The following is a 12,771-nucleotide window of genomic DNA, read 5'->3' as shown; positions in this document are numbered from 1 at the left end:
TCTGAAAGAAGTTCTCTGTGATCAGTCTGAGATGTGGAGCCTACACCAGAAAACCTAAACTCCTCCCTAGGATTTCCTCTTTAAGGAAAACTTATCTGAAAAATGAGTGGTTCTAGATGTTACCTGAGTCAGATAGACTACACCAGGCTATTTTCTGATTAGGTTAGTTTCTGTATGCTTTGTTAAACTAGGTCTGTCAAACTCTTGACGTATGATATTTGCTGTTGGAAATTCTGCTACTGAAAGCCATCACAGATCACCTTGGAAGGGCAGCTGCTGGGCCTTCCCAGTTGCACCTCCACTGGGTCCAGCCAGCCATGTGTCCATGCACCTTCAGCCTTGCGGTCCATTGATGGGAATTCTGGGGATGCATCATCCTGCCTGGCAAGCTCTCAATCAACCAGACTGACTCCCCCCGTTCAGCCTCCTTCCCCTCATTCTACATCCCCAAAGGATTTTTGACCCAGGGGGTACTCTAAGCAAATGTTCAACTATTCCTCTAGACTGGAGCTCCTGCCCCAGTTTCCTTGTTGATCTCCTGTCCTGGGGAGCTGGTCGAAGCACTAAGCTAGACTCTAAAACCTCATCAATTTCCAAAGTAAAGGAGTCTTCCTCCTAACTCTGGGGCCCACCAGAGGTAACTCTCAGGCAGCAAAAGAAGAAAAAAGAGAGAAAAGAGGGGGACGCAGGTGCTGTCCAGGTCTATTTATAGTCTCCTCACTCTTCTTACAAATGCTCTAATGTCCAGGTGTGCTGCATCTATGGTGGCTCTGGTTTGACTTCCTGTCCTCCTAACAGCCTTTATTCCACAATGCCTCCTTCCTTTATAAAGTGAGAATAACACCAAGGCAGAAGCTGGGCCAGATGAGTTCTTGAGATGATTTTCAGATAGAGGAGAAAAGTTGATTGGATGAAAAGTCAGGTAGTGACAGAGAAGAAGAGTCAAAGAACAATTATGATAGGTCTGAGGAAAAGGGGATATTCATGCCTTAAACAATGGCTGGACAAAGGAGACACAGAAGAAATGAATGCTTTTCCTCCACACCCAGCAGTGCCCATTCCATCCCACATTCTTAAGTGTCTAACTGGAATCAGATGAGGACATGAGGAATAATTAGGCAGCGCAAGGCAACGTGTGACCACGGGCCCCGTACGTAAGACAGACGGTAAGAATTAGAAGGGTTCAGAAGAGAACAGAGTTCTCCAGGGAGAGGGAGGACAGGGAAGGACTCTTGGAAAGGGCCCGCCCTGGCAAGGAAACAGAAAGAAGTTGGTCCTTGGACCGAGCAAGAGAGCAGGGGACATATCCCAGGGAAGCCCAGAGAAGTTGGAACAGAGTGTTGGTGCCGGGGAGAAATGGGGACTAAGAGTGGCCAAGCTAGGCAGAGTCTGACTCTGGAGGGTTTTAAATGCTGCCTGAGGAATTCAGACTCCATGCTGCAGGCCACGGTAGGTCTCTCCAGGCTCTGCTACAGGAAATAACATGACGAAATGTGTGTTAGAAACAATAGTGAAAGGGAATTTAATTGTATAATTGCAGCCCTTGTATGTTACTTGAACTTTTAACCATGTGCAAGTGTTATATTTCAATTTAAAAACTAATTACCATAGAAAATACAATGTATAACTTGTGTCAATATCTTTGCAAATGTTTAAAATAAAAATTGTCAAGGGGTGCCTGGGTGGCTCAGTCGGTTAAGTGTCCGACTTCGGCTCAGGTCATGATCTCGCAGTTTGTGGGTTCGAGCCCCATATCTGGCTCTGTGCTGACAGCTCAGAGCCTGGAGCCGGTTTTGGATTTTTTGTCTCCCTCTTTCTTTGCCCCTCCCCTGCTTGAGCGCTCTCGCTCTCTCTCTCTCTCTCAAAAATAAATAAACATTAAAAATTTTTTTAAATAAAAGTAAGCAACATTGTACAGTGTGGAGAGCAAAGAAAGGAGGGGCAGCACGGGGTGATAGGTTTGCACGCTGACTTCTGCCTTCTGAGTGAGGGGCTTATCCCCTTCTGAGCCTCTAATTCCTTTAAAACAGAAATAATGGTACCCACCCAACAGAATGGTTGTGAAGATTGAAGTATGCCAAGTGGCAACCCTGGTAAGCATTCAAGGACTGTACCCATAGATGAGAGGCTACTATGGTAAAACAGGGCCTTCACTAATGAGGGGACCGTGAAAATGGAAGGAGGGTGGTGCTGGAGTCACAGCGAAAGCAGGATGAGAGGAGGTGCTCAGCTAGAAGGGTTTCAGGAGAAGGAACACTCACAGCTTTCCCTTGGGACTGTGACGAACGATGGATGCACTGTCGTGGCACTAAGCATCCAGCCTCAGTGGACATCTTTAACCTGACTTTCCCAAAATCCCCTCAAGAAAACGGGATTCCTCAGAGAACAGTTATTCCACAGACGGCCTGAAGATGTCACTGGAGACAGTTCCATCCACACTGTGCTCCTCCTCTTGGCGGCTGGATCCTGCCATTTGTGAAGGAAAAATTCCACTGTGGCTCCTTACCTAATTCCCCTTCCTCCATGCTCCTGACCTGTAGGCAGCCTCCTCTTTTTCGTGTGAATCCTTGTCCTTCCCCGTATCTCCCCGTCCTGATGCCCAGGCCACCTGGGGGTGGATCTGAGTCCTTTATGGACAATGTCAATGTTATGACTGGGTTACATGTGTGCTTCCCTGTTCTCTCTCCATTGTCTGTTCATATAGATTATTTACCAAGACCTACAGTCATGCTGTCACCCCCACCCATGGTCCCCTTGCTTCCTGAGTTTCAGTCAGTGAATGTCGGGGCACTCCCATTCCCTATCTCCCACGGTCTTTAACTTCTCTTCTAAATTGTCCCAGTTTTTAAATATTAACATTTAAAGATTTGGAGATGCATTAATCCACTTTGCTTTCTGAAAATATTAGTGTTCTTGGCACAATAATCCCTAAACTGTAGGCTATAGGCAGCCCTAGGATATAGGAAATGATGAGCATTCCTGAGCCAAGCTGAGTGACTTATCCAGAGGCAATATGTCACAGTCATGAGACTAGCCTCTGACAGCAGAGACCTGGTAACAAAGGAAAGCCATTCTAGGCCAATTTCCCCCTTTCTCCTGCTCACAGCTCCTGCTTGTGACTCTTCTTACTCTGTCTCTCATTTAATTTCAGTATTTACAAATAAGCCTAAAAATAACTTTCAGAATCAATATTTTTATAGGTATCCCTCATTAATTGCTTCCGAGACTCATCTCAATTTCTAATACTTATCCAAGTAACCTGGGGCTCTACTCCAGAGGAGAGAGGCTCTAAAAGGAGTTTCGGGAAAGATATTATCTTATGATTACAAGAAAGGGCTGAGGATCAAGGTTCCTAAATCTTTATTTGTAAGCTGAAGCACATCTTTTAGCAGCTATGATTCTGTTTACCTTTGTCCTAAATCATTCCCAAGACCTTAGACCAAAGAGGGAAAAAAAATGTCCACATATAGTTTCTTTTAAAAAAAAAAAAAAACATTTATTCATTTTTGAGACAGAGAGAGATACAGAGTGTGAGTGGGGGAGGGGCAGAGAGAGAGGGAGACACAGAATCCGAAGCAGGCTCCAGGCTCTGAGCTGTCAGCACAGAGCCTGACGTGGGGCTCGAACTCACTGGCTGTGGGATCATGACCTGAGCTGAAGTCTGAAGCTTATCCGACTGAGCCACCCAGGCGCCCCTACCTAATGTTTCTGATAGTAGATTTTAACTCTGATGCTGACCCCTGCCACCTGACTATGGTGCCCAAGAACAGGGACCTCCTATCATTCATGTCCTGTATCCTGCTACCAGGCTTCTGTGTGGAATTGCCCGAATGCTGAAAATGTCCTCATGCCCTGACTAAACTCAGAATGAATTTAACACACCAGACAAAACAGCAAATATAATGGCATGCAGAGGAAGCAATGTGCTCTTAAGCCTCCACCCCCTTCCTGATCCAGCTACTCCTCCCTAAACACAACAGAACATAAACAACCCCACACACCTATAGATATTACTTGGTTACTGCCAACAAACAATGAAAAGGGAGAGCCAGGAATTTTGGCCAGGGTGACACGTGCAGGCCTCCTTCTCTGACAGCAGGTTGTCCAACACGCAGACTGGGCACCAGTGGTTGGGGCACCCCAGTGGTTGGGGCACCAGCAGAGCAGGAACACCTTGAAGAGGTGTTCATTAAAAGGAGTTAAAATAAAATAAAATAAAATAAAATAAAATAAAATAAAATAAAATAAAATAAAAATAAAACAAGACTACCTAAGTAGTCTTTGTGAGAAAAATCAGAACTTTGTTGAATTTGTTATACTTGTTTTACAATGCAATGTTTAAAAATTCTTTGGGGGAAAGATAACTCTCCTCTTAGGGCTTAGAGCCTCTGATTTCAATCCTGCCTGCGAGGAGCAAAGCAAAACTTCCTGGACAGACACAACTGTGGTCCCGGCCTCCAGTTGCACAGAGGAACAGAGACCCTGCGATACCAAGGAAGTGAAAGGCTAGTGCCTTCACCCAAAGCACCATAAAAACATCATATCTCAGCTGAAAAAGAGGTTGTACACACATAAGCCTGTGGGCTCAACTTAGCCAGAAGATGCAGATATGTATTTTGTTTGGTTCCCACGTTTTAAAATCTTCACATCGAAATCCATTTTCTGATTATTTTTTCTTTAACAATGGAACATCAGTACTGAATTGTGCTGCTTGGTAAGAATTGCCTGAGCTGAGTGTGAGGGACGTGGTCTTCCAGGTCTAGTCTGTTAGAGATGCCACTACATCCCTCTTGGACGCACATGGCTGGCCTCACTCATTTGTGAAACTCTCCTGGCCCCTATGCATTAGGTATTTGAGTTTGAGACCCTTTAAAGCTTTGATCCCCCATTAATTTGCAGAATTTGTAGCAAAAGAAACACATGAAAGCTTTGACAGTGTTATTTTCAGTTCAGTACAAATGAAGGTCCTGATGGTCTTTCCTCAGAAGAGGTCCCAGAGCTTGGGAGCTCCAGGTTCCGAGAGGGATGGAGGGCAGCAGTTGCTAACTATCACAGGAGGAAAAGACAGGGCCTGGGACTGAAAGCGGAATATAAATGCCGAGTTTCCTAATGGTGCTGTCCATCTGTGGTGTGCCTGACTTGCCTGCCCTTCAGGGCGGTGCCATGGCCACTCTCTCTTCCAGTCTGGCTGTATCAAGCAATCAGGTAGCTTTCTTCCGGAATTCAGTTTGCTGGGGCTAACACAATTTTAGTTTCAATGGGCAGGGCAACTGGCATAGGACACCCTGTCCATGATGTTCAGCAAAGCCAAATATATTGGACAATGCTCTAAGCTGCTAGACCACTGGGCACTTCAGAGGGTAGGTTCAGTCCACACAGTGCATTTCCTACCCAGGAGGAGTGCATGAAGGGCCTGTGTTCACACAGGCCTCTGTCGGTGCTCCTTCTTCCATGGGGGTGCTCCTGCCCAGAGTGAGGCCCAGTGAGCATCACTGACCATCCTGTCATTCTCTCTGGCTCCCTTCTGGGCTAAAATATAAAACTACTTTGAAGTTAACATATTCATTCCTTTTCTTTTGCATTAAAAATTTTAAAGGCAGGGGCACCTGGGTGACTCAGTCAGCTAAGCATTAGACTTCAGCTCAGGTCATGATCTCAGGGTTCATGGAATGAAGCCCCAAGTCAGGCTCTGTCAGAGCCTGGAGCCTGCTTTGGATTCTGTGTCTCCCTCGCTCTCTGCCCCTCTCTCCCTTGTGCTCTGTCTCTCTCTCTCTCTCTCTCTCTCTCTCTCTCTCAAAAGTAAACAGTGAAAAAAATTAAAAAAGGAAAAAAAGGCAAATGACATTAAAAATGAGTTATCTAAGGTTTTAACATCTTTAGAATGTTGGGAGAAGTCTAAATGCCCAAGAGTTCATAAAGGTGTTGTTAAGCCAATCATCAGTCTTGCTGTCTTATTTTGCCCCACCTGCTTGTTTTCTGACTTCCAAGTACGTTCTTTTATTGTCTAAATTGTAACGTTTGTTGATTTAAACCACATAGAGCTACCTATGATAGAAAATATGTTGGATCACATTATTCAAAACTGTCTCCCAGGTTGCAGAAAATCATAGGGTACCTCCTTGGGAATCCCCACCACAGAGACAGGTCATCAAGGTTCAGCACCACCCAAAATTTCCAAAAGCACTATGACAAATCAGGGAATGCCTGGGCCTGACTCTTACCACTAGGTGTCACACTACACAATCAGGAATAAAGACTACCAGTACTTAAACTCCATCAGGAACACAGAGCATTAAGAGGTGCAAAGAAAGATATTCTTGAGATACTTTTTATTTATGCATGATTTTCTTTTTTAATGATCATTTTTAAACCTGGAGCTAAAAATCCTCCTCTAAGGTATATAAGTGGGGCACTTAGAGTTCAAGATTTCTGTACTTTTTTTTTTTCTTTTACAGACATGAATATTTCCAAACAGGGGAACATCTACCCTCTATTTTACCTCATGATTGGAGTAGAAAATATTTTGAGTATCTTCTTCAAATTATAGTATATTCAATATATACTATATACTTTCACATTTTCACAACATGTTTTCAACAGTGTTAACACAACAATTGCTTTGGCCAAATGATTAATATGTTGGGATAGAAATTAGGTAAACTGCCATGGAGTGCCTAGGTAAATTTCTCTGCACTTCAGTTTCTTTGGGGGAAAGTAGGAACAATACCTATCTTACAAAATTAGTTCTGAGAACGATGTTTGCATAAAGTCTTGGAGTCCTTCCAAAAACTTATACTGTGATATTTCTAAGAGACACAGTCACCCTTAAGCAGCTATACATGCATTTGTGAACAAGCAAAATTTTTAAGCTCAGAAAAAACCTTCAATGACATTAAATCCAATCTTATTATAAAAGCAGGTATACCACAGCAAAGTTAACTAATCTCTCCAATTAATGTGTAGTTAATTAGAGGTAGAGCCTGGAATTGAGATTTACTTGTAGTTGCTGTTCTACCCTGCCTCAATAATTATATATTTTGTACATCATGTGCCTCCAGAGACAATGGAGTCTATGCTTGGGAATCTTTCATTGTAACATGTGATCATTACTATCCTGAAGGTTTTATATCTTGATGTTAGGTTTTTTTCCCCCTTATATGGTTTATCTTACCCCCACTGAACCAGATTCCCTATATTCAGATAGTTGGAGGGATGTTAGGAGAATGGCCAGTCAAGTTAAAGATGCTTGCAATAATCACCAGAAATTTCTGCACAACTATAGAGCCTTCTGGGGCTAATTCTGAAGAATTCAGACCCAAGTTGCTTTATTTTGCCTGGACCAATTCTAGAAGTAGATGAGTTCAATTACAGGCTTGTTGGCTAGGAGATGGGGGTGGGGCAGGGAACATATGTTCTATTTCTGCAGGTGAAACCAGAGGATGAGGAGTCTGGAGTAGTTACACATATTGCCGGGAGAGGTCCAACTGCTTCCACCCCCACCCCCACCCCCACCCCAGGACAGGTGTGCATGGAGTCAGCAAGGGGGTAATGTTAGGGCTGCCATGAGCCTCCTTGTGGTGTGCTTAGCAACTACTTTATTAACCATCCTTAAGGCCCAATCTTGTGTAAGGCACTACTCAACTAATTAATTCTTTAGCCTCTTCCAAATGCTCTTGGAAAGTCGCCCAGCTCGGCACCCAGAAGCAGTCACAGGATCCATTCTCTACAGCAGCACGATGCAAATCAGAGAACATGACCTCAATAATTATTTTGTTAACGCAAGGTAGCAACCTATAACGTCTACTACAAAGATTAACACCTTGCTTTACTTGAAAAAACATATGGTCATATTCAGCATTTTCCCCTGAATGCAGGGCAGAGTGCTTCCCTCTCCAGTCAATAGGACTGTTAATCCCGAGGAAACTATTTGAGGGTTCTCCAAGCATTTAGACTTTTAATGCCAAAGCATTCACAACTTCTACCTGAGGAGAGGGAGTGCTCGGGGACTTGCTACCTGTCCCTGTGCTGCAAAGAGCCTGGTACTGGCAGGATGGCAGAGGCAGTCTGCAACCTTCTAACCCGCCAGGGCGTCCTTCCCCGCAGAGAAAAGTTTGGGGAAACAAATCCCCTCGTCTAGCCATCATTTCCACTCCAGTTTTCAAAAGAGCAAAAATCGGAAAGGACCGGCAGTTTGGCAAACCCCAAGGAGGAACTGCCCGGCAGGTCTGCGTTCTTTGGGATCTCAGCAGTCGACGACCCCAAATCGAATCGAACGTGGGAAACCCCAGGGAAAGGTTTCTTGCAGAGGGACAGGATTACTAGGTGCAGGCTGCAGGGAAGTACCGGGGGAGGGGGCCTTAGTCGGGAGGACTTTCCAGCCACTCAGCGTTCATCAAAAAGTTCCCAATACATGACCCCAGTGGCTCATCGCAGGGAGTTTCTCTGATGAACCCGGGCTCAGAGTTTAGGCTTCTCCCCCTCCCACCCCCCCGCCCGAGCAGAGGACGAGGCCAGTTCTCTTTTCTGGTCTGACTGGCTTGGAAATTCCCCGCGCCTGACCCCGCCCCAGAGAAATCCCCTGCCAGCGTTTATAGGGCGCCGCGGCGGCGCTGGCGAGCCCACAACAGTCGCAGCCAGCGGTCCTCCCCTCCTTGACACTGCGAGGCAGCGAGCGCGCAGCCCGCGGCCGAGCGCACCTGGGCAGCAGCGCCTGAGCTTTCACCGCGCCATGTTTCAACCCGCCGAGCACGCCCAGGACTGGGCCATGGAGGGTCCCCGGGACGCGCTCAAAAAAGAGCGGCTGCTGGACGACCGCCACGACAGCGGCCTGGACTCCATGAAGGACGAGGAGTACGAGCAGATGGTGAAGGAGCTGCGGGAGATCCGGCTTGAGCCCCAGGAGGCGCCGCGCGGCACCGAGCCCTGGAAGCAGCAGCTCACCGAGGACGGAGACTCGTAAGTGTCGCGGGCCCGGGTGGGGACGCCGGGCCTGCAGCGCGAGGCCCGGAGGCGTCCGTAGATTGGGGTTTATGCACCGCCCCTGAGACCTTGCAAAGCAGCGGGCTGCGGGGGGGGGGGGGGGGGGAAGGGGGGGCGCAGAGGATTAGGGTCAGATCCCGGGGCGGCGTTGCAGCAGCTCTGCCTTGCAGCCGCGCGCACCCCTCCCCCCCACCCCGGGTCCCGGTCCTCGGTCCTCTCGGCGGGGGCGGGGCGGCGGCGGGGACGCGAAGTCCCGGCTTGCATAAGAGGGGCGGGAGTTTCTGCCCCGCTGGCGGGCGCCGCGCGGCCGGGAGGGGAAGTACAGGGCGTTCCGGCCCGGCGGGAGGGCGGGGCGGTCTGGCCGGCGCCCGCCTAGGAGGAAGGGGGGGGGGGGGCCGGAAAGTCCCTGGGCGCCTGCCAGGAACACTCAGCTCATAATAACCTCGCGGAAAACACCGCGGCCTCGGCCTCCAGAAACCCCGGCCTTGCGCAATCCCCCGCAGCCCGCGCCTCCCTGGGCCCCACGCAATGCACTCAGCGGCCCTGGGGGTTTTTCCCTCTCTTACCCTTAGGTTCCTGCACTTGGCCATCATCCATGAAGAGAAGGCATTGACCATGGAAGTAGTCCGCCAAGTGAAAGGAGACCTGGCCTTCCTCAATTTCCAGAACAACCTGCAGCAGGTGCGCCGGCTTGCCCAGCCCCGTGCCTCTGGCCCAGTGAGGAAGTTACATTCTAGCACAGTTGCTCCCAATCCTTCCTAAATTAATCATCACTGGTCATTATCTGTCCTGACCTTTTACATTGGAATCAGCCAACATCCTAGAGAGTAAAGAATATCCCATTGATTTGATGAGGACTTTATGAAAGCCCACCTGGGGCCTCTGGGATTTGTCTTGCCCCTTATACCTGTCCGGGAGGAGCATCACCCACAATCAGGAGCTCTCTGGGGTCCAAGGGAATACAGACTGAGTTTGGGCCATGCTAATGCTCTTTCTGTTCCCTCTTCTGTTTGTAGACTCCACTCCACTTGGCTGTGATCACCAACCAACCAGAAATTGCTGAGGCACTTCTGGAAGCTGGCTGTGATCCTGAGCTCCGAGACTTTCGAGGAAATACCCCCCTACACCTCGCCTGTGAGCAAGGCTGCCTGGCCAGTGTGGGAGTCCTGACTCAGACCTGCAGGACCCAGCACCTCTACTCCATCCTGCAGGCCACCAACTACAATGGTAGGTCTGCCTGTCCTACCCTGCCCATTAGAAGGCAGGTGACATGGAGAAGGGAGAGGTGGGCCAACTTTAGGAGTCCAGGCAAAAGCTTAAAACACTCAACACTTGAAAGGTTGAGAAAATATGCGTGCAAAAGGCCTATTTGATCCCTTTATAAAGTTCATTCACAACCCATGTTCTGACTTCTTCAAATTCAGAAGAATTTGTTCCCTAAAAGGATAGGTGAAAGGTTCTTCTTGGGATCTGAGGGTTGAAACAAGTGGTTGGTTATACTTTCTTCATTGTTCTCCTAGGTCACACATGTCTACACTTAGCCTCTATCCATGGCTACCTGGGCATCGTGGAGCTTTTGGTGTCTTTGGGTGCTGATGTCAATGCTCAGGTGAGTGCTTCATGTCTCCAGATGGAATGCATCAGCTTCCAGGACCCTCCTAAGATTTCACATATTTTTGTTGCAAGCAGAAATTCCAAACTCAGCTGTAAACATCTCAAATTCCTATTGGTTTCAGGAGCCCTGTAATGGCCGAACCGCCCTCCATCTTGCAGTGGACCTGCAGAATTCCGACCTCGTGTCGCTTTTGTTGAAGTGCGGGGCTGATGTCAACAGAGTCACCTACCAAGGCTACTCCCCGTACCAGCTCACGTGGGGTCGCCCAAGTACACGGATACAGCAGCAGCTGGGCCAGCTGACCCTAGAAAACCTTCAGATGCTGCCAGAGAGCGAGGATGAGGAGAGCTACGACACGGAGTCAGAGTTCACAGAGGACGAGGTGAGTCTCCACTTTGTCACTCTGCACAAAGCACTGCCTTCCCAGGCCCCTAGAGCTACTCTTTATCCAAAGGTTTCAATGTAGTGAAGTTCTCAAACTTCAGGGTGCATGACCAGTAGTATCCTAAGAGTGTCTGTCTTCTTTGCCCTTTTTAAAGGAGAGGAACATTAAAGGAAAACTCCTCAGCCCTTGAAATTAATTTATGTTTGGGTTATGGAGAATAGAATCCAAGAATACTTGAGTTCCTTCCAGGAGCAGCCCTCACCATTATCCCAGGGCTTTTGGCAAAGCTCTGGGAGTTTAACGTGCCTTTTTTTTCCTCATGTGTTTAGCTGCCCTATGATGACTGTGTGCTTGGAGGCCAACGCCTGACGTTATGAGCTTCAAAAAGTACCTAAAAGAACATGGACTTGTATATTTGTACAAAAAGAGAGTTTTATTTTTCTAAAAAAAAAAAAAAAAAGAAAGAAAAAAAAATCAAAAGGGGTTACTTACAACCATACTTCACACTGCGTGGCCTGAAACATTTACTGTTCTGGATCAGCCCCCATTTTTTTTTTTTTTTTTTTTGGTGAACTTTGGAAGGGGGACAAAGAAGATCGTTGGAATTCAAAGAAAACCACTTTCAAGCCTCACCTCTATGGGGTTTTTGGAGAAGGTTATCCAAAAATGTGATGAAAGGATTACATTTTATTTATTGTGCTTTTGCCATTGAGTCACCATGGATTCCGTGGCTGAGCTCAGTGGTATCCTGTGACGTGTAACAACCAGGTGTGTTGTTAAACCTTTTGGCGGTGTGGGGTTAAAAGTCACTACCTATCAAGGTTTGTGTTACCCTCCTGTAAATGGTGTACATTGTGTATTTTGTTGGTAATTATTTTGGTACTTCTAAAATGTGTATTTATTAAACAGATTTTTACAAACAGAATTATCCTGATCATTCTCATTGGGCTGCAGCGGGGTTCCTAATCTGAGAGTTATCCGATCATCCACTGGCGGTGGAGAGTTGTGTGGGAGCACTTACCACAGCCAGCCACAAAGACCTTTTAGAGAGCAGCTTCTCACGCTGTGTATGCAGGACTCCCAGCCGGGGTTTGCAGGCGGCCCCAGGGCCCTGTGTGTGGGAGGGGAGGCTGTTGAAAGAAGATAGGAAACACCATTCTCAGGCTGGGGGTGGCAGCAAGCTGCTTGGCCTACAGCTGGAAACCTCCATTGTCAATTGCTTTCATCTTGGTTTAATCTGTGCCAAGACCGTTTCACTTTAGGAAATTATTTGGGTCAAGTGGGATATGCTGAAATCCTATGTCATAGAGCTGGGAAAGATCTTGACTATGACACTGGCAGTTCCTAAGGAACGGGCTCGGGAATGGGACTCCACTAATGTTTTTTTAGCAGGTACCCACTTCTGAGCCTTCATTTCTTCACTTGTAAACTGGGCTGTTGTGAAGATTGCACAAGACAATGTACGTACAAAGCATAGCAGAGTGCCAGGCACACAGTGCTAAAGAAAAATACAAGCTATTGCACAACATCCTGTATTTCACAGGGGAAGAAACAAGTCCAGAGAGAATGTCCTGTCCTAGGTCACCTTGCAGAAGAGGCAGGCGGTCAACTATTACTCTTGTTTTCAGGTGGTTAACATCTTTTACCTGCGTTCCACCTCTAAATTAACCTATTGTTACCAGCTGTAGTATGAAGGCTTGAAAAAATCTTTTTCCTCAGTGCAGTCTAATTCTACTTAATGGATTTGACAAGAAATCAGTAACTTGTGAAATTTATGTTTCAATGCTCTGTA

The 12,771-nt window shown here is 47.1% G+C and overlaps 1 protein-coding gene across 1 annotated transcript; it reads left to right on the top strand.

Moving 5' to 3' along the window:
* The first annotated feature begins 8,603 nt into the window (after positions 1-8,603).
* NFKBIA (NFKB inhibitor alpha) lies at positions 8,604-11,904 on the top strand. Its single transcript, XM_019426155.2, has 6 exons — positions 8,604-8,955; positions 9,552-9,660; positions 9,996-10,206; positions 10,500-10,588; positions 10,716-10,976; positions 11,309-11,904. Exons 1-6 carry the CDS (start codon positions 8,729-8,731, stop codon positions 11,354-11,356), a joined length of 945 nt encoding a protein of 314 aa, XP_019281700.1. The 5' UTR covers positions 8,604-8,728; the 3' UTR covers positions 11,357-11,904.
* The last annotated feature ends 867 nt before the right edge of the window (positions 11,905-12,771 follow it).

The sequence above is a fragment of the Panthera pardus genome, unplaced genomic scaffold (genome assembly GCF_024362965.1).
Source record: "Panthera pardus isolate Hobbes unplaced genomic scaffold, ASM2436296v1 HiC_scaffold_24, whole genome shotgun sequence".
In the NCBI taxonomy this organism is placed as follows: domain Eukaryota; kingdom Metazoa; phylum Chordata; class Mammalia; order Carnivora; family Felidae; genus Panthera; species Panthera pardus.
This window is presented reverse-complemented; position numbering and strand designations above follow the sequence as displayed.